The sequence below is a fragment of the Oncorhynchus mykiss genome, chromosome 12 (genome assembly GCF_013265735.2).
Source record: "Oncorhynchus mykiss isolate Arlee chromosome 12, USDA_OmykA_1.1, whole genome shotgun sequence".
NCBI classification, from domain to species: domain Eukaryota; kingdom Metazoa; phylum Chordata; class Actinopteri; order Salmoniformes; family Salmonidae; genus Oncorhynchus; species Oncorhynchus mykiss.
In genome coordinates, this window is record NC_048576.1 from 79,831,654 (window position 1) to 79,849,482 (window position 17,829).

Below are 17,829 nucleotides of genomic sequence, written 5' to 3' on the forward strand. Positions count from 1 at the left end.
GGGTAGTCTGGCGAGATCGAGCGAGGGAGCCCCGTGGCACACACACACCTTCAAAGAGGCCTGCTCGCTCAAAGACATGGAGATGCCTTTCCCAATTAGCATCAAACCCCTGTTAGCACGTAGCACCTCACAGGAACACTTAATTGCTTTGACTGCTGGGTAGGCCTGTGTCGGACAGTTTTACTCTGCCTAAACTGCAGTACTATAGAGGGAGTAGGGGAGCAGCTAGGGCTCCACTTTATGTCATGTTTTTGATATATAACATTCTGTATTATTCATACACTTGGCTGTTGCTTTAATGGAAAATAACAAATAATTCTGAGGCTCAGAATGGACTGAACTGGAGGCTGGTAGAGTCGAGTATCTTCCCCCACAGCCGATTCTCCGCTCACTGAAATCCAAAACTGACAATCGATAGCCACAAGCACGCCCTGCGTTCCCGCTATGCAACAGACGCAACCCAAATTCCACCACAGTTCAATAGCTTTATGATCAGAATGCCAAAAATTGGAGGGAAAGTGTTTTTTTCAAATCCTTAAGTTTACTGTGTCTTGGTACGGATGGTTGTGAAAAAATGTACGTCTGCAAATTAAAATGGATTGCAAGGAGCTGCAATCTGCATTACTGTAGACATCTCAACGTAGAAGGGAGGAATAGCAGAGGGTATTGAGTGGGGATGGTTGTGGTGGGGAGGGAATGGAAAACCACACAGCAGACACAACTGATCTGACTAATTACCAATGATCTCATACACAATTAATTAGCACCTCTGGATAAAGCACTGTACACACTCTTACTGTATGTTTTACACAACTTATTTATGGTCAAAATGTTTTGGAGTGGAATGAAAAGGACTAAGCTATGGGTGATAAAATGGGAAATAAAACCCCTTTAAAATACGTTCAAACAAGACATCCATAAACAGAGAATCCAAAATGTGGCCCCCAGAAAGTGTAGCAGCAACAGTTTGAGGAACTGGTCAAAACAAACAGATATAGCTTCAAATGGTCCATACATGCCGGTTGGTTTAATTGTTAACTATGTCTGCAGAATGTGAACGGAGGGAGAAATATGGTAAGGTGAAAATAATATCCAGTTAAATAAATCTTTGGTGAGGAGGTTGAATAAATCTCAGGTGAAAAGGGAGGTAAGTGGCAGGCTTCTATAGAATATGGTTAAACAACCCAGTGCTCTCCCATCAATAAAACAACACATAAAAGTTAAATAACCATCAGCACTGTTCATGCATTTGGTAGGTGTGACACACACCCCGACCACAACTGAAGAGAAATGGAACAATTGTAGATGTGTGCAAACACAATTAGACCAACTGCGACAAAACTGCACTAATGAAATCACCACCGACCGGGTAGTTTTGCAATGTTCCTAACACATCTATACACACACACGCACGCACACGCACACGCACACACACACACACACACACACACCAACGCATCTCTGAGCATTCACACACACACTCTACCTCCCTCTGCAGTTCGAGGCAACACAATGGTCAACAAAAAGAGAGCAACTCTGTGGTACAGTACTCACCCAAAAATACATCATCATTTCGGATGTGGGACAGGTGAGGTGCAGGCACGGCGGAGAGTGTGGGGTTGAGCAGCGGGACAAGTCCAGCCAGTTTGAGCGTCAGGAAGAGAGGCGAGTCCGACCGTTTGGAACGAGTGCTTTACTGGTCCCTCTTCCACTGGGGCAGCCCTCCCTCTCAACTGTTCAATGGGGCTCGACTAGCTTTCCCCTCTTCTCTTCTTCCTCTGCCCTTCAATTTTCACAAGTCGCCTTTTTCCTCTTCTTTCAGCCTCACAGAGAAGAAGCAGACAGAGAGAGAGGAAAGCTTGGGAAGTGTTCTAACCCTTTTCTTTTGACACTCTTGCCTCTCCACGCCACTCACTCACTTTCTCTCTCTCTCTCTCTCTCTCTCTCTCGCTTTCTCTCTCTCACTCTCTCTCTCTCTCGCTCTCTCTCTCTCTATCCTATTCTCTCTCTCTCCCTCTCTCCCTTGCTCTCTCTCTACTCCCTCTCCCACTCGATTTTCTCTCACTCTTTGGCTTGTGCTGTCTCTTATTGGTGAATGTGGAATCAGTCAGTACAGCGCGGAGGCTCAACTACAGCAGGAGCAGCCTGCGCCTGACAGCTGCCTCCAGCATTCCTCCACTGGAGCCGTGTTCCTCTGCATAGAGGGGTGCTGTGCTGCGCACCGAACAAATCGGGATCTCACAGACGGTACTGTAAAATTCAGCATCCCAGGGTGGGGGATGGAGGTGGAGGGGGTTGGTGGGGGGCTGGTAATGGAGAGAGCGGCAGGGTGGGGGTGGGTGGGGGGTTTCTGTTGATGATGATGCTATTGATGGTGGCGGGCTATCTGAGGCGGGAGTGAGAAGATCACTCTCCTCTTTTCACTTTCTGACTGACTGAGACAATGTACTTAAGTTAATGCAGCTTCAGCTGTATGAGGAGCAGAGAGAAAACACTGCAGGGAGCACCAATAAAGACTGAATGTACTGAAAGTATGCCAAGGGGAACTAGGAGCATCAGCTTGTTCTCACTCTTTTCTACTTTTCTGCAAAGGTTGTGTGTGTGTGTGTGTGTGTGTGTGTATCTTGTTTCAGCTATAGGATCAACCGGAAATAGAGTGGTCAAGAAAAACCAAGGGGGTTCAGATGGACCAAATTGTAGTTGGGGTAGTCATATGCAGTAGGTATGGCATATGAAATAAGTATTTGGTTAGGAGTGAGAATGAAGCTCTGTGCTGTGGGTGTGGGTGCCGAGAGACACGCTTTTGTGTGTTCTCCATCTGGCGGCTGTTAAGGGGAGGGAAGGGAGGGAGGAGGCTCGCCTATCTTTTAGACAGCATTGTAACAATGAGCCTGCCTCAGCAAATTTCTAAACATATCATCAATACACGACTGGGCGCTAACGCTTTTAATATTAACCCTGTGGCAACCAGGGCAGACTGCGGAGAGCTGCAGTGTTTCTGCGGCTTCCTCCACTGCTGGATCATCCAATAAAATACGTCCTGGGGGATGAGCTAATTTGTTGTAGGATCCTAAAGAACATTTGCCAGCCATAGAGAACATTGTGGTAATGAACAGAAGAGATATATTCAGGTTATGTTACCCATCAGTAATTGCCACATAAGGAGGCTGAGTTAAATTTGCAGTTTGCAGCTGGCTCTGAGCGAATTGCGTACACAAGGGGCCTCGTACTGTCATCTTAAATTTATCAGCAGTTTTTTTTCTTACCCCTTTTGTTTTCTTTTAAAAATGAGGAATTGATCGCTGAAATGTAAAACACCAGACGGTTATTTTAGGAACTCCAAATATTCAGTCAAATATAGCTCATGCATAAGTAATGCATTTCTCACTACTTTGTTCTTTTGTTATTGCTAGATCGCAAGAGAGCCTCTCCAGCACTGTGTACACACAATCTATTATTGTGGGTATTAACATACAAGTCATCCATATCTTTTTTACATGTCCACCAGACTCAATGGATTTACATTAGCAATCACGGTGGGTAAGCGCCCCCCTCCTCCATCAATCTCTGATGGGAAATAAAAATGAAATGCACTTCTCAGGCAACTCGGATTAAGGATCACGCTTTTATCAAATACTGAAGTCTATTTCAAGTCCTCCTCATAAATAACTGAAGGGAAGGAGAGAGAGAGAAGGAGCGAAGAGAGAAAGGGAGGGAGCAAAAGGAGAGACAGAGAGAAAGATGGAGGGAAGGAGGAGGGGGAAAGAGACAGGCAGAGGGGGAGAGAGAGTGCATCACGGACTGAAGCTAAGACGCAGGGCACTTGGGGTTTTAGGGATTAGAAAAAAGGTAGAATGGAGAAAATAAGATGAGAATTTGAAGGCATTTTAGCATCAAATAATCCCTATGTCTCCTTTCCAGGGATCTCCAGCCCTCAATTACCCATGAAAATGGAAACAGAAAGGGAATTGGGAAGAAGATGGAGCGTCTGGGCCGAGACATGTTGTTTTTCTCCTCCTACTCTCCTACTTCTATTCTCTCACCAGCTCCATTTTTCCATCCTATATAGTGTTTACCAGGATGCTAGTGGCTTTCCCGCCCCTTCAGATTTCCCACCAACGTCTAGACTCCCCCAGGGGACTCAGATGTCCATTATGGAGCCAAGAGCCTAAAGCTTTCAGAGAGAAAGGAGGAAGTAAAGGACTTAAATGCACTTTATTCAGCCCTAAAATGGCCACCCTCAGCTCAGCTCAGGATCTCCCCCCTTTTAAAGGAAAAATTCACCCAATTGACTTTTGGTCTTTTTTTCATTAGTCCACTGTTGCTACAGATGATGCAAAAGCACATCACCATGATGATGTTGGCAAGTGACACTTTGCTTCTTGAAAGTCCAATATCTTGAAAACTTGACTGCTGACATGCAAAATAATGTGGGACTGTATCAACAGCGGACAAATGAAAAAATAATACCAAAATATAGTTTTTGAGTGCAGTTTTCTTTTAATATTTCATGGTAATCCTAGTGCTTGTTAGCAGGAATATCCCCATATCTGTTGTTGGTCCATGCCCTGTTCTTCTCAGCTTTACAGTGAGAGCATTGAGCTACGGTTCCCTGAGCACTCAGCCCAGGCCCCTGCCTTGAGGACGGGGTCTTAAGGGTCTTGGTATATACTAGACGTGGTTCTCTCACCCCAGCCCCATTTCTCTATTAGTCTATGGTGGCTGGTCTCAGCTGCTTCAACTAATGGGCTTTGTGCTGGTTGACCAAAAGACAGGAAGAAAGGATTCTCCATCCTGTGTCTCGTAGAAGGACGGTCTCTAATGACACTTCACTTTAAAGCGTTTCAAGAACAGCTGGTAAGGATCCACAGATGTACTTTATTCACAGGTAGATATTGATATTTCTATATGAGGAGGATCAGACTCATAACTAAGACTTCTGAACAGGTGGAAACATCCTCAAAGGTTTTAGCGCTGGGGAAATAGGCCACCGCAGAAAGAAGGATTTTAAGGAAATATACTTTAAAAGTCTCCTGAAATTCTCTGAAAAACGTCAGTGCTCTACTTTCCAATTGCAGCAAAACATATTGTCAATCCCAATATATGAACTAGTCTTTCAAAATGAAAGAAAGAAAATACCCAACATCAAACAAACACATACAGTACACATACATTGAGTACACCAACCACAGCAACACACACAGACTGTACTGTGTAGTCTGATGTTAATAATGCAGTGTTCACGTGGCATCTTGGTAGTGTTCAGCAACAGTAACTAGGGGTTGTGTGAGACCAAGGAGGGGCCTGGGCCCCTGTGTGTGATGCTGATATCACTCCGGCGCCAGACCTGGTGTGTCTGTCTGTGTGAGAGGCAGGCACAGTGAGTACCGTACTGTACACTGCCTGCCACACCTTGCTGTCACAGTGTGTACGGCAACACAATACAACACAACACACCTTGTAATGAACAAGAGGTCCACACTGTTCCTCTGTCCTTAGAGCAAAGTACTGCAGTCAAGTCAATGCCACAACAAGCAGCACCGGAACAGACAGCAGGAACGACATGGAGAAAAGCTACACGACAGGGTGGCTATTATCTTCATTACCTACCTACCTGTGTGTGTGTGTGTGTGTGTGTGTGTGTGTGTGTGTGTGTGTGTGTGTGTGTGTGTGTGTGTGTGTGTGTGCGTGCGTGCGTGCGTGTGTAAAATGGTACCAGAAGAAATTGCAGCAGTTTTACGGGCGCCCAACCAATTGGGCTATTATGTGCTTTTTTTCACGTCATTTGTAACTTATTTTGGACAAAATGTTTCTGCCACCGTATTTTACGGAAAAAAAGAGCTTCTGGATATCTGGACAGCGATCACTCACCTCGGATTAGACTAAGATTTTTTCTTCAATAAGCAGGACGCACAGGACATACTCCGGACACCCGACAAGGCCAACAACCTAGTTACTGGACATACTCCGGACACCCGACAAGGCCAACAACCTAGTTACTGGACATACTCCGGACACCCGACAAGGCCAACAACCTAGTTACTGGACATACTCCGGACACCCGACAAGGCCAACAACCTAGTTACTGGACATACTCCGGACACCCGACAAGGCCAACAACCTAGTTACTGGCAAGAAGAAGAGACGCAGGTACAGAGGACACAGAGCGGGGTGCCTCGTAAGGATCCGCAGAAGGCGAGTGGGAAGCTGCCGTTACGGTCAATATTACTAGCCAACGTGCAATCATTGGACAATAAATTAGACGAGGTACGATTTACCACCACAGACGGATGCTGGCACTAAGACCGCACTCAGTCAGGTGTATAAGCAAACAGGAAACAGTTCACCCAGAGGTGGCGCTCTTAGTGGCCGGAGACTTTAATGCAGGGAAACTTAAATCAGTTCTACCTAATTTCTATCAATATGTTAAATGTACAACCAGAGGGGAAAAAATATAGATCACCTGTACTCCACACACAGAGACGTGTACAAAGCTCTCCCTCGCCCTCCATACGGTAAATCTGACCACAATTCTATCCTCCTGATTCCTGCTTACAAGCAAAAATTTAAGCAGGAAGCACCAATGACTCGGTCTATAAAAAAGTGGTCAGATGAAGCAGATGCTAAACTACTGACTGTTTTGCTAGCACAGACTGGAACATGTTCCGGGATTCTTCCGATGACATTGAGGAATACACCACATCAGTTACTGGCTTTATCAATAAGTGCATCGAGGACGTCATCCCCACAGTGACTGTACGTACATACCCCAAACAGAAGCCATGGATTTCAGGCAACATGCGCACTAAGCTAAAGGGTAGAGCTGCCACTTTCAAGGTGCGGGACTCTAACCCGGAAGCTAAATAAGAATTCCTGCTATGCCCTCTGACGAACCATCAAACAGGCAAAGCGTCAATACAGGGCTAAGATTGAATCGTACTACACCGTCTCTGACGCTCGTCTTATGTGGCAGGGCTTTACAGACTACAAAGGGAAGCAGAGCCGCGAGCTGCCCAGTGACACAAGCCTACCACAAGCCTACCAGATGAGCTAAATCACTTCTATGCTCGCTTCGAGGCAAGCAACACTAAGGCATGCATGAGAGCATCAGCTGCTCCGGACGACTGTGTGATCACGCTCTCCGTAGCCAACATGAGTAAGACCTATAAACAGACGGCCTGACGGATTACCATGACGTGTGCTCCGGGCATGTGCTGACCAAGTTCGTAATACCAACATGTTTCAAACAGACCACCATAGTCCCAGTGCCCAAGAAAACTAAGGTAACCTGCCTAAATGAATACAGACCTGTAGCAGTCACATCCATAGCCATGAAGTGCTTTGAAAGGCTGGTAAAAGCTCACATCAACACCATTATCCCAGAAACCCTAGACCCACTCCAATTTGCATACCACCCACACAGACCCACAGATGATGCAATCTCTATTGCACGCCCCACTGCCCTTTCCCACCTGGACAAAAGGAACACCTACTTGAGAATACTATTCAATGACTACAGCTCAGCGTTCAACACCATAGTACCCTCAAAGCTCATCACTAAGCTAAGGATCCTGGGACTAAACACCTCCCTCTGCAACTGGATCCTGGACTTCCTAATGGGCCGCCCCCAGGTGGTGAGGGTAGGTAGCAACACATCTGGCACGCTGATCCTCAACACTGGAGCCCCTCAGGGGTGTGTGCTCAGTCCCCTCCTGTACTCCGTGTTCACCCATGACTCCAACACCATCATTAAGTTTGCAGACAACACAACAGTGGTAGGCCTGATCACCGACAATGACGAGACAGCCTATAGGGAGGAGGTCAGAGACCTGGCCGGGTGATGCCAGAATAACAACCTATCCCTCAACGTAACCAAGACAAAGGCGATGATTGTGGACTACAGGAAAAGGAGGTGCGAGTACGCCCCCATTCTCATTGACGGGGCTGTAGTGGAGCAGGTTGAGAGCTTCAAGTTCCTTGGTGTCCACATCACCAACAAACTAGAATGGTCCAAACACACCAAGACAGTCGTGAAGAGGGCACGACAAAGCCTATTCCCCCTCAGGAAACTAAAAAGATTTGGCATGGGTCCTCAGATCCTCAAAAGGTTCTACAACAGCAACATTGAGAGCACTGGTTGCATCACTGCCTGGTATGGCAACTGCTCGGCCTCCGACCGCGAGGCACTATAGAGGGTAGTGCGTACGGCCCAGTACATCACTGGAACTAAGCTATGTTTTACCCTTAAGCCATAAGACTCCTGAACAGGCCCCCCAACCCCTCTTTTACGCTGCTGTTACTCTCTGTTTATCATATATGCATAGTCACTTTAACTATACATTCATGCACATACTACCTCAATTAGGACTATCTGCATTGTGTCCCTGTCACGCCCTGATCCTGTCTCTGATTGAGAACCATACTTAGGTAGCCCATTTTTCCACCTGTCCAGGTGGGAAGTTGACTTTGTTTAGGGCACATAGCCTTTAGCTTCACGGTTTGTTTTTGTAGTGTTTATTGTTTTGTTCGGCGTCTTTTTTCCAAATAAAAAGTTAAATGTACGCTCACAACGCTGCACCTTGGTCCAGTTCTTTCAACAGCCGTGACAGTCCCGGCACCCGCCACCTGCCAACCCCCCTTTTATGCTGCTGCTACTCTCTGTTTATCACATATGCATAGTCACTTTAACCATACCTACATGTACATACTATCTCAATCAGCCCGACTAACCGGTGCCTGTATATAGCCTCGCTACTGTATATAGCCTCGCTACTGTATATAGCCTCGCTACTGTTATAGCCTCGCTACTGTATATAGCCTCGCTACTGTTATAGCCTCACTACTGTATATAGCCTCGCTACTGTATATAGCCTCGCTACTGTATATAGCCTCGCTACTGTTATAGCCTCGCTACTGTTATAGCCTCGCTACTGTATATAGCCTCGCTACTGTTATAGCCTAGCTACTGTATATAGCCTCGCTACTGTATATAGCCTCGCTACTGTATATAGCCTCGCTACTGTTATAGCCTCGCTACTGTATATAGCCTTGCTACTGTTATAGCCTAGCTACTGTATATAGCCTCGCTACTGTATATAGCCTCGCTACTGTATATAGCCTCGCTACTGTATATAGCCTCGCTACTGTTATAGCCTCGCTACTGTTATAGCCTCGCTACTGTATATAGCCTCGCTACTGTATATAGCCTCGTTACTGTATATAGCCTAGCTACTGTATATAGCCTCGCTACTGTTATAGCCTAGCTACTGTATATAGCCTCGCTACTGTATATAGCCTCGCTACTGTTATAGCCTCGCTACTGTATATAGCCTTGCTACTGTTATAGCCTTGCTACTGTATATAGCCTAGCTACTGTATATAGCCTCGCTACTGTATATAGCCTTGCTACTGTATATAGCCTTGCTACTGTATTTAGCCTTGCTACTGTATATAGCCTCGCTACTGTATATAGCCTCGCTACTGTATATAGCCTCGCTACTGTATATAGCCTTGCTACTGTATAGAGCCAAACTACTGTATATAGCCTCGCTACTGTATATAGCCTCGTTACTGTTATAGCCTCGTTACTGTATATAGCCTTGCTACTGTATATAGCCTCGTTACTGTATATAGCCTTGCTACTGTATATAGCCTTGCTACTGTATATAGCCTCGCTACTGTATATAGCCTCGTTACTGTTATAGCCTCGTTACTGTATATAGCCTTGCTACTGTATATAGCCTCGCTACTGTATATAGCCTCGTTACTGTTATAGCCTCGTTACTGTATATAGCCTTGCTACTGTATATAGCCTTGCTACTGTATATAGCCTCGCTACTGTATATAGCCTCGCTACTGTATATAGCCTCGTTACTGTTATAGCCTCGTTACTGTATATAGCCTTGCTACTGTATATAGCCTTGCTACTGTATATAGCCTCGCTACTGTATATAGCCTTGCTACTGTATATAGCCTTGATACTGTATATAGCATTGCTACTGTATATAGCCTTGCTACTGTATATAGCCTTGCTACTGTATATAGCCTCGTTACTGTTATAGCCTCGCTACTGTATATAGCCTCGCTACTGTATATAGCCTCGCTACTGTATATAGCTTCGTTACTGTTATAGCCTCGTTACTGTATATAGCCTTGCTACTGTATATAGCCTCGCTACTGTATATAGCCTCGTTACTGTTATAGCCTCGTTACTGTATATAGCCTTGCTACTGTATATAGCCTTGCTACTGTATATAGCCTTGCTACTGTATATAGCCTCGCTACTGTATATAGCCTTGCTACTGTATATAGCCTCGCTACTGTATATAGCCTCGCTACTGTATATAGCCTCGCTACTGTATATAGCCTCGCTACTGTATATAGCCTTGCTACTGTATATAGCCTCGCTACTGTATATAGCCTCGCTACTGTATATAGCCTTGCTACTGTATATAGCCTTGATACTGTATATAGCCTCGCTACTGTATATAGCCTTGCTACTGTATATAGCCTTGCTACTGTATATAGCCTTGCTACTGTATATAGCCTTGATACTGTATATAGCCTTGCTACTGTTATAGCCTCGTTACTGTATATAGCCTTGCTACTGTATATAGCCTTGCTACTGTATATAGCCTTGCTACTGTATATAGCCTTGCTACTGTATATAGCCTTGATACTGTATATAGCCTTGATACTGTATATAGCCTTGCTACTGTATATAGCCTTGATACTGTATATAGCCTCGCTACTGTATATAGCCTCGCTACTGTATATAGCCTTGATACTGTATATAGCCTTGCTACTGTATATAGCCTTGCTACTGTATATAGCCTCGCTACTGTATATAGCCTTGCTACTGTATATAGCCTTGCTACTGTATATAGCCTTGCTACTGTATATAGCCTTGATACTGTATATAGCCTTGCTACTGTTATAGCCTCGCTACTGTATATAGCCTTGCTACTGTATATAGCCTCGCTACTGTATATAGCCTCGCTACTGTATATAGCCTTGCTACTGTATATAGCCTTGCTACTGTATATAGCCTTGATACTGTATATAGCCTCGCTACTGTATATAGCCTTGCTACTGTATATAGCCTTGCTACTGTATATAGCCTTGCTACTGTATATAGCCTTGATACTGTATATAGCCTTGCTACTGTTATAGCCTCGTTACTGTATATAGCCTTGCTACTGTATATAGCCTTGCTACTGTATATAGCCTTGATACTGTATATAGCCTTGATACTGTATATAGCCTTGCTACTGTATATAGCCTTGCTACTGTATATAGCCTTGCTACTGTATATAGCCTCGCTACTGTATATAGCCTTGCTACTGTATATAGCCTTGATACTGTATATAGCCTTGCTACTGTATATAGCCTTGATACTGTTATTTTTCACTCTCTTTTTTGCTGTTGTTTTATTTCTTTACTTATCTATTGTTCACCTTTTGTTTTTTTTCAAAACTGCACTGTTGGTTAGAGCCTGTAAGTAAGCATTTCACTGTAACAGGTACACCTGTTGTATTCGGCCAACGTGACAAATACACTTAGATTTGAGTGTGTGAGTGAGTGAGAAGGAGAGCAAGCCTTCCAAATGTTCTCTAATTTTGTAAATGCAACAATACTACAATTGTAAAGTAAGTATTCTTAGTGAAATTCTGAAACTGTGTAGATTTCGAAGGATAAATACTGACCTGTTAAGAGATATTTGAAAGTCTGAAGTGTCAGTATTATTGTCAGTGGTGGACCCTGAGTGGAACCTGAGAAACCCTTCTCCCCATCGGCCAAGAACAATAGACACCTTTGCAGTGCATTAAACCCCTTTTAAAAGGGAAGTGAAAGCCACCTCTCTGACAGGTAGGCTGTTTGATGTCTTTGTCACTTCCTCATCCTTCAAAGGCTTCAGCTCAGCACACGCCACCATGCTCTGAATCATTTACTGTGCTCTCTCTCTCTCTCTCTCTCTCTCTCTCTCTCTCTCTGTGTGTGTGTGTGTGTGTGTGTGTGTGTGTGTGTGTGTGTGTGTGTGTGTGTGTGTGTGTGTGTAGGTGTGTTTGTGTTAGTTTATATTGTAGTGTTTGTGTTTTGTGTCTGTGAGTGTTTTCAGTTGACTTTTTGGACATATTTTCATATTCCTATCAGCAAAGTTGCAGGAAACGTATTTCTATACTGTAAGCGTTTTTTTTCTACAACAACCCTTTTTATGCACCCTAATTTCATGTTGTAACTTTTACATACCATGCTGACTTCTTGTGGTGACCACATAGGACCACACCCATACAGACTATAGGATGCCAATTGGACACATGGTGTAGCAAACTGTTGGAAACACACACTTGGAGAGAAAATGATCTCCAGCATTGTGTTTGCCCTGGAGCCACAATATTTGGTTCATAGTCCTCTCATGAGGATGGCTCTGGAATCCCTCACTTCCACAGTTTTGGATTCCTGCCATTTTGGTAACAGAGCCGACTCATATACAGTCATGGTTCTTAACTGACAGAAGCATGATAGATCTATCCAATTGTAAAGATACATGATAACGTTGAAAAGAAAATCAATTAACTTATAACATATAACAAGTTACCCATCCTGAGTTTGTCAACATTTCTTATCCCTGTGTGACATTACTGAAAGCCTGTATGCCAACTGACATCAGCCGATTTATATCCAAGTCTAAACCAACATGAAATGTCCTTTTGACAGATCGGGTAAATAATTATCATTCATTCTTAACCCAAGTATCAACTTGTATTCTCAAGCCCTTAATTATAATCTTGTAATTTTCATTTAGGCTGTCTGCATGAAACTACATTTCATGAATTATTTAGCTGGTTATGCTCTTTTCCCAAAGGAAACTAGACTCTCTCTCTATAAGAACCTGAAAGGCAGAGAAAAAGAAGAACCACATATGCCTTCACCTCTGTATATAGGGCCAGAGAGGAATGTAGAAGACTTTGTTGACGTCTTCACTTGTACTCACATGGGGCTTTCTTAGCTTCAGCTCAGAGGAACCAAAGCCTTTCAAAAGAATGAAATACAACAAATGGCTTAGATGTGGTGGGGATTCCTTGACTTAAAACTTACTGTGCAGGACTTTCATATCGTGGAGCATATAACAACTTCAGATAACAAGATGTCAACAGTAGGGGCATCAAACCCAGCCACAAGAGACTGCAGGCAGAGATTCATCCACCTGAAGTCTCCGCTGCACCACGGAGCCACGTGAGGCGCTCAGTACAAAATGGAGGTAAGTGTGAGAAGTAAGTGTGATGTGAGGGGCCAGAGCTGCTCTTACCAGTCTCGTGAAGAGGGGAACTCCTAAATGCCAGAGGTGCTCGTTGAGCAGCCCGCTGTACACCACGTTCCCGAAGACAGCAATGCTTCCTGATTTACACAACGTGTTTCCTACATGGACACAAACAGAGAGGAGAGAAAACACAGAGTCATTCAAATGGACTACACTACACTCCAGCAATGTACTAGGCTTTATTAGCAGGATTGGAAAATTAAATCATAGGAAATCATTGCACAGCCACAGGAATTGAAATAAAAGAAAGAAATAAGAAATATAATAGAGAGCACCACATTGATTGTTATGAATATTGATTTCAGAGGTTTATGATGAACAGGGAAATGTAGCTGCTGTGAAATCGATAGCACAAGTACATGTGTTCCAACTGCATATGATAGAACCTCCAGCTAGCCTAATGAGATGCTTACAGTGATAACATCAGTGTGTAACGATCAGAGGTGTGCTGAAGGAAAGATCTGTCAGAGAAAGTCTGTACAAAGCCACCCATGACTGTGCCTCATACAGTATGTTACATACAGCTCTGGTTAGTCCTTGTTCCATCAACACCGGAAGTCAAACCCCTTGACCCTCGAACTCCCGTTCCCTCCATCCTCCACCCCCCTTAGTCACATTACCACCCCCATTAGCACACTCTCCATGTGAGGACAGTCAGACCACAACATTGGCAACCCTGTATGAGACATGTAAGCCCGGCCCTCGGCCCTCCGCCTCCAGCCCTGGCCACAGTGACACGGCTGCTGTGTATGAAGAGCTTCTGCCTGGAGAGGAGAGAACCACTCTTAAATTAGGCCCCTGCAGCAGCTGAGGAGCCAGCCAGCCCACACTCTAACACTAAGGTCCCCACAACATATGATTTACACACACACTACTACACGTCCCCAAGTATGATGAACGCAGGTCTCCATTGTAATTTCTGCACAAAGGAATGCTGCAAAGGGGAGGTGGGGGAAACTGGAAGCAGTGCTGACAAGCAACACATGCATTATTTAAAAACCAAAGTAAAAAATGCCCATTAAAGTGTCAGTGGTGCTCTCGGCGGCTGGCGGTGGAGGTGGCTAGGGCGCGGTGTGTGTATTACTGTTATTAATGGGCCAGGCGTGGGGGGCATTGCTACGCTGTGATTGCTTTGCTGTTGCCATCCAGGGTTCACACCATTTTTTTCACCCATTCCTTTTCAAGAGCGTGTGTGCAAGTGTGTGTCTGTGAGTGAGTGAGTGAGTGAGTGAGAGAGTGAGAGAGCGAGAGAGGGAGAGAGAGAGAGAGAGGGAGAGAGAGAGAGAGAGAGAGAGATACACTGCAGGCCGGGAGCAGCGTCAATGAGCTCCTACTGCTAATTAAGAGAGGGGCCTTCCCCAGCGAGTAGCAGCACAAGTGCTTCTATCATCCTCTGATACAGTGTCATGTTCTTCCTAAATACAGTGGGCTGGGGATGGGGTGGACATATTGGAAATAAGTACATAGCACTTCACTATGCAGCATGAGATAAAGGGTTACTCTTACTGACAGTAGCCCTTATTACTACAGTCAACCTTTAACTGCCTCAGTCTCCAACACATGTTACAGCCATACCTTTAACTGCCTCAGTCTCCAACACGTTACATTCATACCTTTAACTGCCTCAGTCTCCAACACATGTTACAGTCAACCTTTAACTGCCTCAGTCTCCAACACATGTTACAGTCAACCTTTAACTGCCTCAGTCTCCAACACATGTTACAGTCATACCTTTAACTGCCTCAGTCTCCAACACATGTTACAGTCAACCTTTAACTGCCTCAGTCTCCAACACATGTTACAGTCATACCTTTAACTGCCTCAGTCTCCAACACATGTTACAGTCAACCTTTAACTGCCTCAGTCTCCAACACGTTACAGTCAACCTTTAACTGCCTCAGTCTCCAACACATGTTACAGTCAACCTTTAACTGCCTCAGTCTCCAACACATTACAGTCAACCTTTAACTGCCTCAGTCTCCAACACATGTTACAGTCAACCTTTAACTGCCTCAGTCTCCAACACATGTTACAGTCATACCTTTAACTGCCTCAGTATCCAACACATGTTCCAGTCATACCTTTAACTGCCTCAGTCTCCAACACATGTTACAGTCATACCTTTAACTGCCTCAGTCTCCAACACATGTTACAGTCAACCTTTAACTGCCTCAGTCTCCAACACATGTTCCAGTCATACCTTTAACTGCCTCAGTCTCCAACACATGTTACAGTCAACCTTTAACTGCCTCAGTCTCCAACACGTTACAGTCAACCTTTAACTGCCTCAGTCTCCAACACATGTTACAGTCAACCTTTAACTGCCTCAGTCTCCAACACATGTTCCAGTCATACCTTTAACTGCCTCAGTCTCCAACACATGTTCCAGTCATACCTTTAACTGCCTCAGTCTCCAACACATGTTACAGTCAACCTTTAACTGCCTCAGTCTCCAACACATGTTACAGTCAACCTTTAACTGCCTCAGTCTCCAACACGTTACAGTCATACATTTAACTGCCTCAGTCTCCAACACATGTTACAGTCAACCTTTAACTGCCTCAGTCTCCAACACGTTACAGTCAACCTTTAACTGCCTCAGTCTCCAACACATGTTACAGTCAACCTTTAACTGCCTCAGTCTCCAACACATGTTACAGTCAACCTTTAACTGCCTCAGTCTCCAACACATGTTACAGTCAACCTTTAATTGCCTCAGTCTCCAACACATGTTACAGTCAACCTTTAACTGCCTCAGTCTCCAACACATGTTACAGTCAACCTTTAACTGCCTCAGTCTCCAACACATGTTCCAGTCAACCTTTAACTGCCTCAGTCTCCAACACATGTTCCAGTCATACCTTTAACTGCCTCAGTCTCCAACACATGTTACAGTCATACCTTTAACTGCCTCAGTCTCCAACACGTTACAGTCAACCTTTAACTGCCTCAGTCTCCAACACATGTTCCAGTCATACCTTTAACTGCCTCAGTCTCCAACACGTTACAGTCAACCTTTAACTGCCTCAGTCTCCAACACGTTACAGTCAACCTTTAACTGCCTCAGTCTCCAACACGTTACAGTCATACCTTTGGAGTACAGAAAGATGATGTAATACATCTCTGAGAAGAAAGAAGACGACATTGTGGTCCTGTGAGTCAAGCTCCTCAGTTCTGACACCACTTCACTACAGAGGAATTTAAAGCGTAGGGAAAATCAAGCAATCAAGCAATCAATACAGTATCCCTCTAGCTACAGATTCGTAAACAGAGGACGGCTCGAGGCAGTTTATGTCACATTCTTCTCTGTAACTGCCTCTGAAATGCAGCCAGAAAGCAAGGTGCTAAAAAAACCATTTGATTTCAACTCATAGTTGAACCACTATTTAAAAAGATCATGTGGAGCATTTCTTCCATTTAATAACATGTGTTCATTCTTTAATCTGGTGACATGTGGTTTTTGGTCCGTCTGTGTTAAAGAGTTGATATTCTGTGTTTGGTGCCCATGTCTTTTTTCTGTTAGGTCCTCTCAGCAGTTGTGTGCTTCTATCTTATCTGCAGACTCAACATTATCGAGGCCAACCTCTGATTAATTATTAATTGTGTGATTAAAAAGTAGAGAAGGAGGTGTGGGGGGTAGGGGGGGGGGGGGGGGGGTAGGAGAGAGGCAGGCAGGGAGGGTTTGGGTTGGGTAGCAGCCTGTATCCTTTCTACATCATTGGTGTCGATCTCCACAATGTTATTATCCAGACCTTCAAATTACATTTTTCATCGCTATCTTTATATATGTTTCTGTTACATATCAGAACAGGGCATTAGACAGGAAGCTTCTAACAGAGCGTAATGGTCAAATCACAAGGCACATGTGATGGTGATGTGATGGTGATGGGGTGGTGGGTGTTGTTTTATTAAGTGAGTGATGCCGTCTCTTCGACTGAGTGTGCCTGGCGTGATCCTCCTCTGGATCAGTATGTGACTCCCCCTTTCATCTCAGAGTCACACACACAGAAAGACATCATGAGGGATTTGGAGCCCAACACTTCCCTGTCAGACTACAGCCAGCATCAGCCATGTGTAGCTTACTTTACCAAAGAAGGACCTAAAAAAAAAATCCCCGAAAAATGTGTACCTCTCACTACAAACCATAAGCAGTACATGCAGTGTAGTGGTAGTCATTTGTAGCACAATATAAAGCATTGAATGAAGTAAAAAAATAAATATATATATATATATATATATATATATATATATATATATATATATATTATATATATATATATCTGACAATTATTGTCAAAAGTGTTTGCAATAATTTAGGTGTTGGATAAGATTTGTTTTATGAACCAAATGTGCAGTATTTATCTGCTTATGAGTGTGTGCGTGCGTGTGCGTGTGTGTGTGTGTGTGTGTGTGTGTGTGTGTGTGTGTGTGTCCTTCCCTGGCCACTGCTCTCACATGTGCTCCCCTGACAATGCAGATGAAGGTGGGGAGCTGGAGCACAGAGCTCC

The 17,829-nt window shown here is 44.4% G+C and overlaps 1 protein-coding gene across 6 annotated transcripts in view; it reads right to left on the bottom strand.

The window, feature by feature from the left end:
* Positions 1-17,829, bottom strand: part of LOC110538551 (RNA binding protein fox-1 homolog 3) — a 412,667-nt gene that overhangs the window by 131,675 nt on the left and 263,163 nt on the right. For 5 of the 6 annotated variants that reach the window (XM_036938643.1, XM_036938644.1, XM_036938639.1 and 2 more), the window contains one exon: positions 13,310-13,419. In XM_036938643.1, coding sequence (XP_036794538.1) covers positions 13,310-13,419 — 110 coding nt within the window. Of the gene's footprint in view, positions 1-1,554; positions 1,816-13,309; positions 13,602-17,829 lie in introns of those variants that run through there. The other variant, XM_036938645.1, reaches the window with a different exon arrangement.